This window comes from Crassostrea angulata, chromosome 1 (assembly GCF_025612915.1).
Source record: "Crassostrea angulata isolate pt1a10 chromosome 1, ASM2561291v2, whole genome shotgun sequence".
NCBI lineage: Eukaryota > Metazoa > Mollusca > Bivalvia > Ostreida > Ostreidae > Magallana > Magallana angulata.
Genome location: NC_069111.1, coordinates 24,540,805 through 24,562,477, shown reverse-complemented (window position 1 = coordinate 24,562,477; position 21,673 = coordinate 24,540,805). Strand labels below are relative to the sequence as shown.

At 33.0% G+C, this 21,673-nt stretch overlaps 2 protein-coding genes across 3 annotated transcripts in view; both read right to left on the bottom strand.

The window, feature by feature from the left end:
* Positions 1 to 35: 35 nt before the first annotated feature.
* Positions 36 to 4,549, bottom strand: LOC128156215 (myb-related transcription factor, partner of profilin-like). Its single transcript, XM_052818276.1, has 10 exons — positions 4,309 to 4,549; positions 3,921 to 4,016; positions 3,633 to 3,699; positions 3,118 to 3,199; positions 2,919 to 2,963; positions 2,561 to 2,611; positions 2,249 to 2,308; positions 1,783 to 1,839; positions 846 to 914; positions 36 to 542 (listed from the first exon to the last, which is right to left on the bottom strand). Exons 1-10 carry the CDS (start codon positions 4,467 to 4,469, stop codon positions 337 to 339), a joined length of 894 nt encoding a protein of 297 aa, XP_052674236.1. The 5' UTR covers positions 4,470 to 4,549; the 3' UTR covers positions 36 to 336.
* A 1,602-nt stretch (positions 4,550 to 6,151) lies between these two features.
* The window catches only part of LOC128156141 (zinc finger protein ZXDC-like), an 86,307-nt gene continuing 70,785 nt past the window's right edge, over positions 6,152 to 21,673 (bottom strand). The window contains exons 8-14 of one of the 2 annotated variants that reach the window (XM_052818171.1): positions 20,921 to 21,217; positions 18,855 to 18,899; positions 12,321 to 12,407; positions 11,973 to 12,077; positions 10,010 to 10,168; positions 9,730 to 9,917; positions 6,152 to 6,966 (exon numbers count right to left, since the gene is read on the bottom strand). In XM_052818171.1, the coding sequence (XP_052674131.1) occupies positions 6,808 to 6,966; positions 9,730 to 9,917; positions 10,010 to 10,168; positions 11,973 to 12,077; positions 12,321 to 12,407; positions 18,855 to 18,899; positions 20,921 to 21,217 (1,040 nt within the window). In that variant the 3' untranslated portion in view covers positions 6,152 to 6,807. The remainder of the gene's footprint in view (positions 6,967 to 9,729; positions 9,918 to 10,009; positions 10,169 to 11,972; positions 12,078 to 12,320; positions 12,408 to 18,854; positions 18,900 to 20,920; positions 21,218 to 21,673) is intronic. The other variant, XM_052818176.1, reaches the window with a different exon arrangement.

The following is a 21,673-nucleotide window of genomic DNA, read 5'->3' as shown; positions in this document are numbered from 1 at the left end:
AATGTATATATAATCTATTTTTTTTTGGGGGGGGGGGGGGGGGTGGTTCTAATTAGAATTGTAATCTTTAACTTTATATACATGTACATATCTTACATTGAAGCCAGACAATATAGCCGAGTTTAATTTATCTAGATAATCAATATATTCGCGCTTCACAAAATTAATAACATACCCACCAAATTATATCCCTATGAACTTTTTAACATTGCTATTTATTACTTATACATGTATTAACATTTGAGAGAGTCTCTAATTATAGCTATATTTTGTATGAAAACAATATCAATTGTTAGATGAATATTGATATACTATAGTAATCTCGTGATAAGTATCTTAATCTGTTAAATGTTTGTTAGAAGCAATGAGCCCTCTAATTATAGGAGACACTGATGGTGTTACAAAGTGGTCGGCTGGTGTTTCCACTCTCCACTGGACATACTGTTCCAAAAGCTCCAATTTTCTCTTTTCAATTTCTAAATTTTCTCTCATGATAGCCAATTTCTCCTCCTCTATTTCAATGTACCTCTGCTGATTCATACCTAAAAAGCATGTTTATAATTTAATACACAACAATGCATTTTTAGATAGGTTAATACCTTTAAGAAATTGATTTATTGATATTTGTAACCCCCTCCCTTTAAAAAATAGCTATTACACTTCTTCTAATGTTCCTTTAGCCAGTCTTCCAGAATAATCAATTTACCCCTTTCTAAATTTACATGTAGTTCTATATTAAACTTTATGAGAACATTTAAGATTCTTTTAATCATGAATAGGCAAAACAGTATAGTTTGTTAAACAATATGAAATTAAAATGAAATTTTGTGATGTACTCTACTTACTGCTTTCTGGAGGGACTCTATTGACTTTCTTTCTGTTGTTACATGTAACACTACCTTCTGTGTAATGTTCTATAAATAGCATGCAATTTAAGAATTAGCATATGCATCAGATATGTGTTTTAGAATGTATATTAGTGTTAATGATTACTGTATAAATTAAGATAATATTTAATAATTTGTATATCTGACCAAATGATTACAGCTAATTTGTAAATCTAGTTATTGCCATTGTTATAAAGGAATTCCATATATATTGAGAGATGTGAATTAATTTGTTTGAATTTCAGATATGAAAGAATTGAGCAAAAAAAAAAAAACAACACCAAAACTATACTCTATTAAAATATTTTTTAATGATATTTCTATTGGATTTTTTATTCATTAAGTTCATCATTTTATTCATATAAAGGTGAAATTTATTCCTACGCCAGAGTGTTCAACCAGACGCTCAGCTGTCTCCGTAAGTCTCTCTTGCTAGACGGAGAATAATGGAGGCAGCCGAGCGTCTGGTTGAACGAGACTAGATCGAATTGATCCAATTGCTTGGATCCATACGTGTGTTTAATTTTTAGAATAATTTCGATTACTGATACATAGTTTGATGGGATTAATTCAATATTTAAATATGATTCATATGGGGTACTTTTCTAGAAATTCTTCTCGAAATTTTCAAAGCCCGATAATTCATATTATGAAAATGTGCGTAATTCAAATTAATACAGATTAGAAACTACTTGCCACGCAAAATTTTAAAATAAAAAATAATCGATAAAATCAACTCCGTCAGTACTTCAGTACTTTGATTTTACTGTCAACAACACTAATGAACAACCATCATAATCATGGACATGTTCTAGCATAAAAATATAAATGGAATTTGTTTATTATAATAATTAAGTTTTACCTTATACTTCAAATACCACTTAATTTTACTTACTACTGGTAAATGCAGTTGTTGGGGATACAAGTACTGCTGGCTGGCTATCCTCTTCATCTATAAGTATGAATGTGTTGGAATTAAGAACATATGAATATCAAACCAAATTGGTTTAACTTTTTTCAATACTGCATGTCATCTAAAAGAAGAAAAGCAAACAAAAAGTTGAATATTCAAGTTATATGGAATGAAACAGTTTATGCAATATTGTAAATTTAACTGATCCATTCCAGGTTTCAAAATTGTACAGATTGAGGTAATTAATTCCTTATAAATAAATTTGCTGCTATTTGAAATAGAAAAAAAGTCTATAATCAAATATTTTGAATAAAGAAAATTGATCAGATATTTTAATTTCAAATCAATCTGTATTCAAAGTATCAATTCATTATTTTTTACAAGGTTAATTATTATGCAACAGTACATATACTGCATGTCCAGTACATGATAAAGGAATTGTACTTACTTGAACATGAAGATCTACTGTTACTGGTACATGTAGATGTCTTCTGTGTTTGATAGAAACCTACATGGATAATTCAGAGATTTAGTACAATCAATCATTCTTTACAATACATTACTAATGAACAATCGCAGTGATGTCAGATGCAAAATAAAAGTGAGGGGGCTAGAATCATCAGAAATCTAGACAAGCAAAAAAAAAGTTTTTGTTTTGATTATGTCTAACAATGCAAAATAAAAAGTGGGGGGGGGGGGGGGGGGGGGGGGGCTAAAACAATGCCTATGAATTGGGCATTCCAGATCCAAAGAAACTTACTGAAGGATGATGGTGCCTCCATCCCCACCTCTGGTTCATTGTCCAGCTCACCTGAAATGTTACATTCTGTCAGATTATCGTCGGAAACCCGGTAAGAGAAGCGAGACAGTCCGTTGGTTTCCGAAGATAATCAGATATAGGTACCTCAATAATTATCAATGTTTCTTTATACATAAATTAATTATGAAGATATTTTATATCCCTGGGAAAAAAGTTGTATAGGTTTGTACATAATCAAATATCTGAAAGCCTTTACCATGAAAATATTTTTAAATACATGTAAATTATTCAAGAATTCAAATCAAATACAAAATTTATTTAATTTGGAATAAGAGTCTTTTTTAAAATATATTTATACCATATCTTCTCTTTGATGATTCTTTCCCGCAGAGAGTACCGGTATCTGAAAAGGAGGATAAGATGGTTGAAAAATAATTGCTATGATAAAGAATCTCAGTATTAAGACCTTATGTTTCTTTTCAGATCTTGCATATCATTCACTTAAAAAAATAATTACAAACTGTACGTAATACATGACTTTATCTATATTTGGTTACCTGTGGACAAACTGGCAGTGTCTTGCGAGTCGAATCCCCCCTCCACACCAGAAATAACATCATTAGATAGGACGGAAATGATCTAAAGATATTGTTTTAAAATTAATAAGTACTACATGCATTCATGTAGCTTTATAAAAAAAATTTTTGAGGTTTTACAGAAGTTACTATGACAAACTCCTTAGTTTAAAAAACCATAATTTGCCATAGATTTCCAGTCAATATATCAACTATATTCTATGTCCTTAAAATGAATTTATTGACATAATTTGATGTCAGATAGGATGTGAGGAACAAAAACACACCAATTATTTATCATATCAATTGTCACAAGAAAACATATCTCATTTCCAATGACAAAAATACAATAATGTACTCTTTTATTAAAAATATTCCAATTTTCACAATGGTGTCATTTGATAATGCTTCTTAAATTTCAAGGTATGTATAACAACATACTTACCTTGGTTATCAATTGATTAAATTACAGTTTATTTACATTGTAATTGCTGTACCTTTTGCTCCCAACACTTTAGTTCTGGAGGGTGTGGTCCACCACCTGTCTTTTTGAGGTCCAATTTTCTATTGAATTAATTTTAATCAAATTATCATTCATGCATTTATTTTTTGTTAAAATAGATCAAATCATCTCTCTTTTATTATACTCTGGTCTGATCCATTTTTAAACATTGGCGTACTACATATATATATGTAAGTGAACTAATTTTGACCCCCCCCCTCCTCATTTCATATCAAAATATTCAATAGCATGTTCATTGCTATAACTTCTATTTTTCTCTTACCTACTGGCCTCCTTCTTTTTAGTGTGGCTTTGGAGATCTTGCCATTTTTTCTTAACATCCTTCAAATTTCTCATACATGTTGAACTGGCGTTGATTCTATATTATCATAAATGGATATTTCAATACTGTGATACATTATATTTATCATATCTTTTAATTTATCATGATCACACCATGTCAATATAAACACTGTTATTATACAAGTAAATTTTAAATGTATACAGCCTCTTAAATGTGGTGTCTGATTTCATGATTATCAAACACAGAGAATATTATATATTTTTTGTAAATAGAAAAAACAGAACTTGAGTAAAATTAATCTTTTTAAATGTGTATACATATGAATATTTCATTATTTACGATGGATGACAAGTACATATAACGTTACCTCTCAGCAATTTCTTCCCAGACTCTCTGTTTTTTCTGGATGGTGAGCGATGGGCTGAATTTCCCTCGAATTACAGCCCATCGCTCGGGATCTGTAACGAGATCCACCAGTAAACTGACGGACGACTCGTTCCAGTTCGCTTTGCGATTTAAATTGTCCATTTCGTGGATCGTATTGATCGTCTGTCAAAGTTTATTTACGTCTGCTTCGTGTAGAAGACACCTCCGTTGACTGAAGAGTGACGTAACTCGCAAATCGTAAGTGCTACGTTTACGATATGTTTAGTGAAACGCTCGGATACGTGCACGTCCGGAAATCGTAAGTGTACTCGTACGTTTACGATCTACGAATTGTTAGTGAAACGGTCGCCAGTTGAACCTTATCAAAAATTTTGACCTTGACCTTAAAATTTTATTTCAAGGTCAAATCAGAAAAAACTTCATTTGTTCACTTCCTAAATATTCTTTGACAGAAGGACTTCAAACTTTACACAAAGAACAATTATAATACACTGAGGTGTACTATTGATAAATATTTGACCTTGACCTTGTTTTACTCAAGGTCAACTTGAGAAAAAATAATTAAGTTTTGTCTGGGTGGTAACTTAGATACCTTTTGACATTAAGACTTCAAACTTGGAACATAGGTAGATGGTATTGAGAAGAAGTGCACGTTATCAAAATTTTTGACCTTGACCTATTATCTTCTTCAAGGTCAAGCGTTCTATAAAAAATATAGTCCGGACCATAACACAAGACTCCTTAATCATACAATCTTTTAACTTGTATCATACATAGATGGTATATAGTCCAGTTCAACCTTACCAACATTTTTGACCTTGACCTAAAATTTTATTTCAAGGTCAAATTAGAAAAAACTTCATTGTTCACCTCCTAAATATTCTTTGACAGAAGGACTTCAAACTTTACATAAAGAACAATTATAATACACTGAGGTGTACTTTTGATAAATATTTGACCTTGACCTTGTTTTACTCAAGGTCAACTTGAGAAAAAATAATTAAATTTTGTCTGGGTGGTAACTTAGATACCTTTTGACATTAAGACTTCAAACTTGGAACGTAGGTAGATGGTATTGAGAAGTGCACGCCATCAAAATTTTTGACCTTGACCTATCCTTCAAGGTCAAGCGTTTTATAAAAAATATAGTCCGGACCATAACACAAGACTCCTTAATCATACAATCTTTTAACTTGTATCATACACAGATGGTAGTTAGTCCAGTTCAACCTTACCAAAATTTTTGACCTTGACCTAAAAAAATTAATTCAAGGTCAAATTAGAAAAAACTTCATTGTTCACCTCCTAAATATTCTTTGACAGAAGGACTTCAAACTTTACACAAAGAACAATTATAATACACTGAGGTGTACTATTGATAAATATTTGACCTTGACTTTGTTTTACTCAAGGTCAAATTAAGAAAAAATAATTAAATTTTGTCTGGGTGGTAACTTGGATGCCTTTTGACATTAAGGCTTCAAACTTGGAACATAGGTAGATGGTATTGAGAAAGAGTGCACGCCTCCATAATTTTTGACCTTGACCAATCTTGTATCTCAAGTTAATTCATTTTCTAAACTGTATCATATATGGATGATATCTAACATATAGCTGACTTCATTCTTTTTCACTTTTTAAATTTGCCCCATATTACAATCCTTGGGGAGAAGGGGAGACATGTGTTTTTTTGTATAAAAAAACAATACCCACTAGTTAAAGTTTAATCCAGTGAACAACGCTTACTGTTTTGCGTTGTACATATATATGCCTCTTTGTAGCATTCAGATAAAAAAAATTCCAATAAATAACAAGAAAATGCATTGGGTTTTTTCATTTCATTTTACTATAATTTAAACAACAAATACTTACAATATTTGTAGCCTACAAACTGATAATGCTAGAAATATTGAAGTACAACAAGCACTGCATTTGAGAAATTTAGAATTAATTTCGCGGTCATCTTCACTATAAAATTGACTACAAATGTGTTAAACCAGCCAGGGTCCCAAACTCCACTTACTGTAAGGGAACAAGAATTCTAAATGGACGGAAAATGCCAAGAATTATGCACATCAAGGGGCAAAATGGCAATAATTAACAGTATCTCCTAAGACTGAATATTATATGGGAGCCAGGAAATATGGGAAGTTTATTTTGTTTCCATTTTTAATCCTAATAAAAATTGAAATGATAATATTTTCATTCATATTTTACCCTGATCAGCTAAAAAAGAAAATGCTACTGAATTAAGACGATTTGCCTCATACTCACATATAACTGCATTACATTTTGTGTTAGCTAAGCACACAAGAATTTGTATGAAGCTCAGATCACAGCTATACTTTTACACATTGCAACATGAAGCAAATAAATATAAGAAAAACAAAACAATGATTTTACAATAAGATCTAAGCAGCACATATATCCATAACAACATCATATAAATCTCTTCTATCCAGTGTCTCTATCGCATATATCACTGCAGGTCTTGAAAGTTAATTGTGGATCCTGTGAACTCTGCATCTTGAATGGAATGGTCCAGACTATTAGAGGAATTGTCTGTCAGATCAGAAATTTCACTTCCCAAAACTTTTTCATCTTGGTAGAGGTCAGTGACCGTGCTTGGAGGGTCATCCTGAAAGCAAGTCAGCAATGTTAACATATCAGAGGGAATCTTTTGTAAAGCTTACAAGTGTATTAAGAGGAGCAAATATTCAGGTTTAATTTTAATTTGATTGAGCATGCTGGTATTAGAGAAAGAAAAGCTAGTACGGCATATGCCTTTTTACGAGCTTTGTTCTGCAAATATTTCTTAAGTAAACCTAGTTTCTTATGTAATTTGACAATGCATGATAAACACAAACATTGTGATGATCCAGACTTATTGTGAATGACCCCTGATTACAAGTGTTTTGTTCAAGTTAAGTCACAATGGCACTGAAAGTTCAAATCCAACAAGAGGCTCAGTGGCCACATCGCTCACCTGAGCCTTACTCTGAGCATTACAGTATCAAAATCAAAATATCTTTACAACTAAGTACAGTAGATCTTGCGAGCTAAAAATTGAAAATCTGCCAATTTTTATCCGCATCTTTTTTTGGTAAATACCAAGCCCCTTTTGTTGCTGTACCTCTAAGAAGATTTTTCTCTAATCCTATATACCCCCCCCCCATTTTGTGGCCCCACTTTTCTCTAGGGAATCATGGTTTCATCAAACTTAAATCTGCATAACCTGGCTGAGGTTTCAAACAAAGTACTGAGTTTTGGACTTAAAACTTTCCAAGAATATTTTTAAAGATTTTCTCTATAATATTCCTATGAAAAAATTCAACCCCCAGGGACTATCATTTTGCAAACTTGAATTTATACACTACCCGAGGATGCCTCTACACAAGTTTAAGCTTTTCTGGCCAAATAGTTTTTAAAAAGAAGATTTTTAAAGATTTTCTCTATATATTCCTATGTAAAAATATTCCTATGTAAAAATTCATCCCCCATTGTGGCCTCACTGTACCCCGGGACTATGATTTAAACAAACTTGAATCTATACGACCTGGGGAAGCTTCCACTCAAATTTGGGCTTTCATGGCCTAATAGTTTTCAGAAGAAGATATTTAAAGATTTTCTCTATATATAAAAATTTATCACCCACTGTGGCCCCGCCCTACCCCCAGGGGCCATGATTTGAACAAACTTGAATCTACACTATCTAAGGATGCTTACACACCAATTTGAGCTTTCCTAGCCTAATAGTTTTTTAAAAGATTTTCTCTATATATATTCCTGTATAAAAATTCATACCCCAATTGTGGCCCCACCCTACCCCTGGGGAACAAACTTGAATCTACATTATCTGTGGATGCTTCAAATTTGAGCTTTTCTGGCCTAATAGTTTTTAAGAAAAAGATTTTCTCTATATATTCCTATGTAAAAAATGATCCCCCTATTGTGGCCCCACCCTACCCCCGGGGACCATGATTTGATCAAACTTGAATCTTTACTACCTGAGGATGCTTCCACTCATATTTGAGCTTTTCTGGCCTAATAGTTTTTGAGAAGAAGATTTTTAAAGATATTCGCTATATATTCCTATGTTAAAATCCATTCCCCCATTGTGGCCCCGTCATACCCCCAGGGACTATGATTTGAAGAAGCTTGAATCTACACTACCTCAGGATGCTTCCATTTTAAATTGAGCTTTTCTGGCCAAATAGTTTTTGAGAAGAACATTTTTAAAGATTGTCTCTATATATTCCTATGTAAAACTTGATCCCCCTGTTGTGGCCCCACCCTACCCCCGGGGACCATGATTTGAACAAACTTGAATCTACACTACCTGAGGATACTTCCATTTTAAATTGAGCTTTTCTGGCAAAATAGTTTTTGAGAAGAAGATGTTTAAAGATTTTCTCTATATATTCCTATGTAAAACTTGATCCCCCTATTGTGGCCACACCCTATCCATGGGGACCATGATTTGAACAAACTTGAATCTACACTACCTGAGGATGCTTCCATTTTAAATTGAGCTTTTCTTGCCAAATAGTTTTTGAGAAGAATATTTTTAAAGATTTTATCAATATATTCCTATGTAAAACTTGATCCCCCTATTGTGGCCACACCCTACCCATGGGGACCATGATTTGAACAAACTTGAATCTACACTACCTGAGGATGCCTCCACACAAGTTTAAGCTTTTCTGGCCAAATAGTTTTTGAGAAGAAGATTTTTGAAAAATACGAACAAATTTTCAATAATTCTCAATTATCTCCCCTTTAAAGAGGGCGTGGCCCTTCATTTGAACAAACTTGAATCCCCTTCACCCAGTGATACTTTGTGCCAAATTTGGTTGAAATCTGCCCAGTGGTTCTGGAGAAGAAGAAGAAAATGTGAAAAGTTTACAACGACAACGCCGCCAACGACAACAGACAACTGAAAATTTTGATCAGAAAAGCTCACTTGAGCTTTCAGCTCAGGTGAGCTAAAAAAGAATTATTTTACTTCCGAGGCACATTATCAGGAATGTTCTATACTATTTTTCAACCTTTTTTTTTTTTTTTCTTACAAAACGGCTCTCTCAAAATTGACTAAAAAACTTTAAAACAATTCAAGAAGATGAAATTTATCTATTCCACTTTGCTGAGTTAGTCAATGACTGACACATTTGCTAATGATAGGTAACCTTTTATGTGCACCAAAGTCTCTTTTTGGCAATTTGATTTAAAATAAAATGTTAGAATACAAAACAATAACCCGGCATCTTTATTTTGTGGAATAAAAAATTATCCTCTGCCTTCTAACATTCTTATTTGACAAAATTGGCCTAAAAACCACAGAACTGTCATTTACTGTAGCTGGATGAGTTTAAATAGCAGTGTACTTGATCAAAAAATGTACCTGTAACAGCTGTGTTTGTATGTACATAACTCCAGTTTCTGGGTCACGGAAGGTGATCCCTCGCGAGGACAGTGAATCAGCAGAACTAAAAGTCTCGCTATCCATCGAGCCACTAAATGATGCTGCCTCCGATGACGAAATCATGAATGCAGATGATGCTTGGTTAAGCAAACCCTCATCAGAGTTTTCTGAAGAACAAAATAAAAACTTCCATAAATTTTCAAATTTTTTCCATTCATTTTCAAAACAAGATCAATGAAACCTGACATGTAAATCTCACCCCGGTCAGGGACTTGAGGACTAGTGGAGGCACTTGAGGTTTTCTCCTTTAGCAGCTGTCGCCTATGTCGAGCTCGGTAACTCAGGTTGTGGTTACTAAGGTAATCGGTGCGCGCTGATCCACTGTTGTTCTCCAGAACCAAAGGGCTTGCAAGGCTTGCTACATGAATATCCATTGATTTTGTAAATTAATAAATATTTTATATTTTCAAAAGTCTTTTCATAAACCTAAGTATGATACACAGGAAAAATGTTCTGATGTAACAATGATCACTGAACCCAGTTTTGGTTTCCCTGATGCATCATTAATCATATAAAACAGTTACAAATTATGTCCTTTAAAATTTAAACTGATTTCAAAGTAGAGAAGGCATTCATAATAACCTCAACATATATGAAAGAACTGATTGCTCCTTCTTTGAAACAAGTCTGCCAAGATTTAGACAGATGTAGCTGCTGACTTTAGTGGTTTTTACAGGCTATGAAAATAATGATCATTGTAGAATATATAATATTCATATAAACATTTGAACTTTATAAGAATCTTTTATGAGAAATCTTCAGTGCTTTTCACAATTCTATTCGTAATAGGTTTCACTTAAGATTTTACTTACAAGTTTTCCTTTCTCTAGCAACAATTCACTTATTAATTCTTAAATAAGATGAGGAACATATAAATAAACCAAAATTCTCATAAACAGGATACAAAACTTAAATTACGGTATATACTTCACTTTCATTAAGTAAAATCAATGGGATGTAGTAGAAATCAAAATATGACGTCACAATCACAATCATATGTATATATAGTGTGGTATCGGAAAATCTTACGAGAAAAATTTGCACAAAATTTTTGAGAGAATTTGAGTATTTTTCTGACAATAACTGCTATATAATGCAAAGTAAATGTATAGTGTGGCTAAAAACATTTAGTTTAGCTATTTATCTTGTAAATTGTACATCATTTGATGATTTTTTACAGTTTTGAAATATTTACGAGAAGGTATGTGCTATTGTAAAATTACGACGAATTTTACACATAAGAATCTCATAAGATTTTTCGTGAAAATAAACAAATTAAAACTTAGGTTTTCATTTATGAAAAAATAAATTTTAAGATTTTTTGTGAAAAGGACTAATGCTTCCTTCATAACCTTTAGAGCACAACCAAAGAAAGCAATTTTTTTCCCCAAAATAACAGTGTTTTTTTCTGATCTAACGTGTAAACAAGTGAAAAGCTGTAAATGTGACAGCAAACCGGGTTTTCTTTTATGTGAACTGTATCCATAATCCATGTCTACCCTGAATTGATAAACACTACCTACCGTATCCAGTGAAATGGAGTACCCTATGTGCAATATTTTGCCAAAGAATGACTAAGTTCAAAAGCTAATATTTTTTTTATAAATTATCAGAAATCAAAATCCTAGCAATATGCACACCTCTGATTTATGTACAATTGATCTGCAAAAGAACAACTACCTATCTTGAAAACTGTAGGAGGAGTTATCCGTACAATGAGGGTACCCTTTTGGCAGCCGCCCGCCTACCCGCCATTTTCACCATTTCAATAACCGGATTTTTCCGTTGGAAAACCCGATTAAAAAATAAAGCTATCATTTTAGAATAAAAATCTTTCAAAAAGAAGGAGAAGAACTTGTATAAAGATATAGGAAAATATTAAAAATTTTAAATCTAACATTTCGAATTTTTCTTTACTATATTACGGTATAGTTTAACAATATGACTTAAGAAATCATGGGAAAATTTAACTAAAAGGTAGATATATGATGGTCAATTTGTTGACCATCCAGCCTCCTTAATTTTCTAACTTTTTGATTATGAAATCTTTAATTATAAGTTGGACTTGAAATTTGAAAGAAAAGCCATAACATGATGTATAAGAGCTTGCCCCAGCAGCAGCAACAGCCCCCCCCCCCCCCCCCCCCCCGCCCCCTGCTTACTTGTGTTGGATGTAGATGGATTGGAGGTCTCCTCTGGCTTGTCTAGTCCTGACATCAGCTGATTTAACACAGCCTGACTGATCTGGGGCATTTCTCCCGAGGAATCTACATTCAAATTCATACCAAATCTCAGTCAAATTTGCTATTCCCATAACATTAATAGGAATACAGGTAGCCTTGGAAGTATAACAACATCAATTTTGAAAAATACTTGTATTTTGAATCTGGATTAGTAAAATCTGTATGAAAATGCAGTGTTCCTCCAAAAAGTGTAAGACTAATATAGTGTTGTCTTCAAAATTCAAAGGAATTTATAGTTAAAAAATTTGAGAAAAAAACTCTTTTTACCTTCTGGATTTGTTATAAATTCCAAGGGGTCAATAGTCATCTGTTCTGAGACTGGAATAGTCAGCATTGCTGTGGTTGTCTTTGGTTCTGTTGAAAAAAGTCAGTGTGTAATACAGGCTTGGGGTGAATTACATTGTAAAGTAATGCATTACATTATCATTACTTCATGAATTTTGGCATTAAATTACCATTACCATTACTTGATATTCTTGAAGTAATGCATTACATGACCATTACATGAGTAAAGTAATGCATAACCTTTACTTTGTTTAAAAAAAGTAAAGCTAACTAGAACTGTCCTAATGGGACTAATACCCCCGCTAGGCTAATTTCAAATGGGACAAATAATTGAATGGAATAATAATTAAGGTTTGGAACACATACAAAAAAAAAATTCTAGAAATGTAAAAAAAAAAAAAATAGTTAACAAAGAAAAATCAAAATCAAAATTGTCAGAATTTCACTGTAAATACATATCTATAACAGTAATACATTTACAAATGTATGTTTTTGATGATATATTTTTTAAATTTAATTGAATTAAAGAAAAACCAACAAAATGACAATAACCCCTCCCTTTGCAGTGAATAGAAATACCGGTAGCCAAACAATGCTCTTCTGTTGATAAAACTTTCAATATCTTTCTAATAAGAGTCTTGACAAATGCAATTAGTTGTTTCAAATTTTCCTCACTTTTTCCTATGGCACAATTGAACTCCATATCAGAAAATTGATCCCATAGGACTATGATTTTCTTTGATGAGCTTGTTAAATTTAATAAACTCCCAAATATTACCATAATTACCATACTATGTAAAAATATGTAAAAAAGAAAATTTAATATTACAAACAATTTTAAAATTGCCAAAACACTACAATCATATCAGTAATTTTGAATTTCATTTAAATTAATGCCCAATAGGGTCACTTCACGAATTACTTGACAAATAAATTTAAACAACCTTTAAAAATAGTTTAACTTCTTTATTAATAATTATATTATTTATTTCCTTATAATGATAGACCTTTTGGTTTAAATGAAACAGTTTTAAAATAGCCCCAAAACCATCACCCATTTTACAGATTATCAATTTCCCCTAAACACATGCTCCATCTGAACCATGGCTCAGATAATGGCTCCCTTGGGACAAATGAATTCAGCCACACTTGTCTTTGATGTTCTCATTAGCTCATAAGAATTTATCATTGACAAACAAAAACTTTGCATTGTCAGTTGATAGAATACTTATAAAAAATATTTTTTTTTTATTAATTAAGACATAATGACAAAAAACTCCATCTGGATGTATTTATATAAATATATTTTAGGGTGTTTTCTATTAATTAATTAATAAAATCTGTAAGGATTACCTCTCTTACTTTTCAACATTAGTGTACAATATATAGAATAAGGAAAATGAAAACTGTCATAAAATCATTAAATCTTGTCTGATCTTAAAAAAAATGCAGGTGCACATCTTCAGATGGTGTTCAACATATGTACAAATTTTCAAACTGTTCCATGCAGTAATAAAAAATTCTAAAGGGGGGACAAAGTTGCGTCTACAGACAGATGGACAGACGGACGGACGGACAGACGGACAGACGGACAGGGTGAAACTAATATACCCCCCTAAACTTCGTTTGCGGGGGTATAATAAAGAGTTTTTGCAAATGTTTCAAATATTAAACACTCTTTAACATATCTACAGGTTCATGCTCAGTATTAGGTTCAAATTCAATGACTATACAAGAGTCATTCTTTATTTGCTCAATATATACAGGGCTCTACATTAACTTTTTTCCCTACTTGTCCATTCGGACAAGTGACCAAGATATTTACTTGTCCGAACTTCAACTTTACTTGTCCAAAAAATTTTCAATATTAAAGATCAAATATTGTCAACTTGAAAACTACACTTTTGTATCAATACTATTAAAAAAAAGTCATACAGACCCTGAAACGTGCTACTACACCTCTAAAACGAACCGTACCGTTCCGTTCAAGAAACGAACCGTACCGTTCACAAAACGAAACGTACCGTTCACAAAGCGAACCGTACCGTTCACAAAACGAACCGTACCGTTCACAAAGCGAACCGTACCGTTCACAAAGCGAACCGTACCGTGCAAAAAGCGTGCATGATAATTTATGCAAGACCCGCCTCCAGATGGACAAAAAAGCGTACCGTACCGTGCAATAAGCGTGCAACTTCCATATACGGCTTATTGACCTAATGTCTTTCGATGAATACGGACGGAGATTATCGCTGACCAGATAAGTTCAATATTTTGCTAGATTTTTTATACGGGATTAGATAACACATACTAAGATTTAAAACTGTTATTCTTATTAAAACAGTCACAAAAATATTTCCTTTCTTAGACCGTAACCATTTCTTTGTTTTTCGACAAAACTTGCATCGCCGATTTCTTAAACATTGTAAACTATTAACGTTCACACAATCCGTGGTTATACTATTTTGATTATTTTTATGAAATGTTTGAAACATTGGGTACATAGTGGACTTTACATAGCTTTGAGTGATTCTCGGGGGGGGGGGGGGGGAGAGAGAGAGAGAGAGAGAGAGAGAGAGAGAGAGAGATCTCGTTACCCGAAACGTTAGAAAAGTAGCATTTGTTTAGAAATATATATATACACTATGGCTAAACAAGGTTGAAATATATCTATATATAATTTTATATCCTTTTTAAATTAAAAAAAAAAATGTCGACTTAAGTTACGCAGACCCAGAAAATGTAAATGACAACCACATATTACCGGTGACTCGACTGATTTCTTCTTGAGCTATTTATGTACCAATAAATAAACAAAAAATCACTCATACATGTATGATGAATTTTAAATAAATACATGTACAAAATCTTAATGCATTAAATGCAAGCAATTAACGGAAAAAAGTACACGCATTCCATAAAATAACTTTCAACTTTATTTCCCGCATAGCTGGTAATGGCGTCGTGATTTCACATGAACAAAAATCACTCGTGCGAAACACGTGAACAGAAGCTGATCTTTGGTTCTATACACAACAGGTGTTATTGTCTTTCTTTGGTTTTTAGCAGTTATTGTACTTTACAACTAACTGTATATTTGGACGCTTAAATAGGTGTACACGATATGCCGGTATTCACACCTTTCCACGGGCACCTGTTAGGTTACTCATCACAATCTGTCGTGTGTATAGTCTGAATATATCTTACTTCTACTTTGTTAGTTTCATGGCTTTTCTTAATCTCTAAAAAACAAAAGAACCGTCTGTAGAAATGGACACAAACAACTACACGAAAGACTATCGGCGCGTGGATCCGTGGAACAATTCAGCGACTCTATACATGCGGGATTTTCACATATTAACTTGCGATAAAAATATCATTTATCGGGTATATTAATGTACCAAAAAAAACCCGATTAATTATATCATAAATAGTTGAATGAGATAACAAGTACATGTAAGCACAAACACAGCTCTTTTAAAATTTATTTTCAATCTTATATGTGTGATGTGAAATAGCGTCGAAATTTTAACCGTCGAGATCAATCTATATGTACATCGTCCGCTGTACAAACTTTTCGTCATTGTGTTGAAATCGTTGTGAAAACCATGAGTCTAAAATAAATGAATTCAATTCATACAAATAAAAATCTAATAATTCCAAATGGTTTGCACACAATCACATACACCCTCAGAGAGAGAGAGAGAGAGAGAGAGAGAGAGAGAGAGAGAGAGAGAGAGAGAGAGAGCGAGAGAGAGAGAGAGAGAGTTGTGTGTTGATTATAATACTTAAATTAAAGTTTTATCACTGAACTTTATTATTTAAAATTTCGCTTTAGGTTTCTATAGTTGGTCATTTGAGCGGGATTTTATCTCAGGACTCCACGTGCTTCGCCTGTCAATCAGTTTAAGTATAACAGTACAGATCACGCCACGCGCCGCGTGCTACTTGGCTCCTCCTATATGGCTAGAAGAAAATGATCGAATGAAACGTTTTTGTTTTATGTTTTCTTATATCCCTATTGAAAAGAGTGTTCCTATTTTAAATTATTCAACAATAATTTCTCTCCGATTTCATGATTATAATTCATGTACTGGCGATCAGAGTCGTTTTCCCTCGCTGCCGTATTATTTTTGTTACTAGATAAATTTTTATATATTTATCACTTTTAACATTCATTTGTTGATTACCGGGTATTTTTTCGTGTCCTGTTTACAACAAGTATGTGTGTAAAAAGGTAAATAAAATATAAACAGGTTAGTCAGCATTTGTAAAACGTCAGCTAAATCGCATGCATACAGTGAATAGCGGACGCTTGTTCAACAGAATGATAAATATCGCCATTATATAAATAAAAGTTATTGACTTGTTGTGTACATATCGTATGAAATATGTTACATGAACATGTATAGTTTAACGGAAAAACAAAAGCTAATAGTCATATTTCGACTATACACGCGATCTTAGTTCAGATAAGAGAGGCGATGACAGGTTGGATGTAGGTATGATCTATGTATACAAACAAGTGCAGAAAATCATAGAATTGATATTTAAATGAATAAAAATTCGTGTCAAAAAACTATATAACAGTTGATTTCAAGATTTCTTATCTATCCATTAATTTTACATCGTCTATTCACTAAGGCAATCGGCGATCGGCAATAGTACTACAGTAGTACGCAATAAAGAATGATCATACGAATTATAAAAAATAAAAACTAGCCGAGAATCAAGACAGAGATAAAGGAAACTTAACTAAAAAAAAATATCGGAATAAAGTCGGGGCAATTTGTTATAGCAATTTTAAATGGATTAGAAGTATTTAATGACTTCAACTCAAGTACATGTATAGAAATAAAAAATCAAGATGCTTTGTAAAATAATCGACAGCTCGCTGAATTAACAAAAATATATCGGATTAAAGTCAAACAGTTCTTTTAATCTATCTGAATGATTACATTAATCTAAATTAAATACTAATAATAACAGACTGATCAAAATTAAAATTACCCCCGCTTTCCAGTTGTCACTGAGTACACGGTCCACGCAACGTAAAAAAAAAAAACGGGGGAACATATGGACGTTCTGATTTTCGATAGATCGATTGAAATTCTTTTGTAATATATCACATAAAAAAGAAAAATTCTTGTCATAATTACCACCTTGCTGAAGTAGATCAGGCAAAAGCTAAACAAAATTATATGGAGAAAAATCAAAGCGTTCAGGCCACGCCTACCTCATTAATAAAGCGCGCAAACCGTTCACAAAGCGTGCAGCTATTTTTAGCAAAGCGTACCGTGCAAGAAGCGAACCGTTCCGTTCACAAAGCGTACCGTACCGTTCACAAAGCGAACCGTACCGTTCACAAAACGAAACGTACCGTTCACAAAGCGAACCGTACCGTTCATAAAGCGTAACGAACCGAACCGTGCAACTGGTGTAGTAGCACGTTTCAGGGTCTGTATATTGACTATTATTGCTATAATTAATAACCTGACTTTTTAAATGGAAACTTAAAGTGTCTTTCCTAAATGTATTGGTTCCATAAAACATTAAACATGATTTGTCAGCTGTGCTAAGCTTTGTCATGGCAAATTAAAGACATTTTAAATTTAGCCTCAGGTTTTAAAATACATGTAACTGTTTTATTGATTTCTCAGCTGTTTTTTAAACTAAACATGGAAAGTCATCATATCTATCAATGATGAATGAAACCTAAAATAAATTACATTTTTTTCCGTAATCCTTTATCTTTGCTACCTTTTCTTCCTTTCTTTTTCTTAACATGTGTGTTTGGTACTTTGTAAGAACTAAGATCCACACCTTTTCAGTTCAATATTGAAAGTTGTTTGTAATTAGTGAAGTTCAATCCCATCAAGAGTAACTCAATTGCATTGCAATTTGATGTCGGGATCGATATTCAAAATAACTAATCGATAAACTTATAACGAGATTACGGATAAACTTATCACAAAACTTTCTTTTCTTTTTAAAATGTCGGAGACTTCTTTACATAAAAACGCACTTGTCCAGTCGGACAAGTGGCCAGCAATAATCACTTGTCCATATATTTTTTTAACTGGTACTGGACAAGCAGACAAGCGTTAATGTCGACCCCTGATATAATCATCTTGTGGCATTAGGAACAACATATTACATAAGGAAAATGATATTTATAGACATATGGCATGATACAATGTAGGATACGAAATAGAGACACAGAATTACATGCATAACAAAAAACAATTTATGGAATAATGTTGCGGTTATTAATTAAAAGCTAAATAGAGATATATCCCCAGATTCCACAAATCTTTATAATTTTGGACACTTAATTGTATTAATTCATAAACAAATGGTTTTTCCCAGTTATATTTCTTAAGATACGGTATTTTAATCGTATTTCTTTCTAACTTTATATTAACATATTGCACTGTAATATGTTAATATAAAGTTAGAAAGGTTTTGTCATTCACTATTTTAATATATATACAGGACCATCCCTAAGGTTCCTACCAGTTGCTCGAGATGAATGTTCTTCACTTTGGGTTACACAAGGATCTACAATTTAGATGGTAAAGATTGTAAGTATGAGGTGGTTTTGGTTGCATGTTTAATAGAAAAAAGAAAAAGTTTTACTCCTTGATATTTAACAAATTCACTCATCTATCAAATTTTAAAGCTCCTATATTATTATTATTATTAAAAAGAATTCATAACTTTAGTCTTCTATCGTAATTAAAATTCTACTACAATCAAAACTTTTTTTTTTCAAGTCCTCTACTTTCAATCAGTCAAAAATCACATTATTTTTAGCTCACCTGAGCTGAAAGCTCAAGTGAGCATTCCTGATCACATTTTGTCTGTCGTCTGTCTGTTAACTTTTCACATTTTCAACTTCTTCATAAGAACTACTGGGCCATTTCAACCAAACTTGGCACAAATCATCCTTAGGCAAAGGGGAATCAAAGTTGTGAAAATTAAGGGCCACGCCCTTTTTCAAGGGGAGATAATTAGAAATTAATGAAAAATTTTGAGGAATTTTTAAAAATTCTTCTCAAGAACCATTAGGCCAGGAAAGCTGAAACTTGTGTGGAAGCATTCTCGGGTAGTATAAATTCAAAGTTGTGAAAATCATGACCCATGGGGTTAGGGTGGGGCCACAATGGGGGGAGGGTCTCGTCGAAGTTTTACATAGGAAAATATAGAATACCATGTCACGTGTATAACACACACTTTTTTTCAACCAAAATTTGATCATAAGTGGGGGTTGCGTGTTGTACAAAGGACTAAAATTTTACCCTATTTTTTCAAGCCGTGATTTTTGTTACCACTGCAGAAGTGACTGCCAATATAGCATGTTATTCAAGTTGTGTGAGTGTATACTAAATTTACTGTATCAGAAATACCTTATTCTTAGTTTTATTTCCATGTATTGAAATATTTATCCTCTCTCAACACTATTTCTTGCATCAAACAAGTTTAAATATCGCCAGTGTATTCATTATTACATAAGTAGCCACCTTTTGATTGGGCGCATGGTCAATGTTGTTTTACAATTTCCAGTGTCAAGAAGCATGCACCTGTCTTGTGTCGGACTTCACAGGGTGTTTTCAAGTCATGTAGATAAGAAATTATTCTGATTTTATTAAACTTGATTACTTCGTGTCCAGTTTTGCAGTTAAACATTATTGCTTTAAAAGATACTGCTAAAAATACATCGATCATTTGTACGACTTGATAATGACGATATACGACATATAAACACAATGTTTATTTAACAACAATCAAAGAGTTTGACTATAATTAATCAATTAAATCATTTCTTTTGATGTTGGTTTGGTTTGTATCTGCAAACATTATTACTTTTAAGCACTAAGCTCGGTTGCCGTTCTTCTCTACATATATGATCTTCAACTTTTCCACTGTTGTATAAGAAACTCTTTATGAAGTGTCAAATGATATTTGATATCGCCCATGTAAATCATGCCATTCTTTTTAAGTAAAATTGTAAGAACTTTGACCCTATAACGCTTGGACCATGTTCCGATCCCGAAATTACAGTAATTACGCTTGGGTTATAAAATAATAATTAAACATCGATATATAGTTATTTGGAAAAATGGCGGCCGTCGATTTTCATCGTCAGTACTATGTTACGATCACAAAATTAAAGAAATTGCGCATGGATTGTAAAATTATCATGAAACATCAATAGTTTAGGGGGAAATGGTGGCCGTTGATTTCGACATTTTTAGGGTGCATATTATACATAGGACCTGCTGTTTTTCGCCATTTTTGGGTCAACTTTGGGGGTGCGTATTATACACGATACATTACAGTAATTCTTTAAAAATCTTCTTCTCAAAAACTAAACAGCCAGGAAAGTTGAAATTTGTGTGGAAGCATCCTCAGGTAGTGTAGATTCAAAGTTGTGAAAATCATGATCCCCGGGGTAGGGTGGGGCCATAATGGGGGGATCGATGTGGCCCATTGGCCTCTTGTTATATTTACTTTACCCTGATGTAAAAGTATTTTCAGTCTTTAGCTACTCAGTTTTATTGGATAGCAAGATGACTTACTATTGATCTGAACCGCCTGGACGACAGTCTTGGTCTCTGTGTGTGAGGGCAGCATCCCGATGTCCTGCAGCTCACCGCCAAGTAAGGGTTCCAGATCCAGTTGGGTGACCTGACCATTACTAGAGATACTGCTCAGATGTTTCTGAACCATGTGTTCTCGAAGCTTGGACTTCAGGAAGTACTTCTTCATGCACCCTTCTATTGGACAGTGATAAGCAATCTTCTCTACTTTCTGATTTTCATGTCGATTCATGTGAACTTTAAGACTTGTTTTGGCCACAAACTTTGCAGAGCAACCTAAAAAGATTGACAATTCCTTTTGGCATTGTTCATGAAGTCCTAATATCTTATTTTAGAATTTTTCTAAAGAGGAAAGTCAGCATTGCTCATATTTTGCCCCTTTTAAAGTGATTTCAAAAGAAGTCATAAAAATGTAAAATACAGGATTGATTTGCACAGATTACCAAAATTAAAATTCAACAAGGGCACCGCTAAGCGGAGCATCTCCTCGCGACATGAGTTATTGTGTGTAGGGATGCATTATTTAGCAATATATAGTTATGTTAATGAGAAGACCACATTCTACTAACCCTCCATTACTTCAAAAACTACGTTTTCTTTACCTGTACTAGATCTAAATCCAAAAAATATCAAGTTCTTGATTTGAACTGCTTACTTTCACTTTGGTTTCAAAGAAGTGAAGCGGAAGTAGTTATTGTCAAATCGTACATAAGATTTCTGTTTAAAATTGTG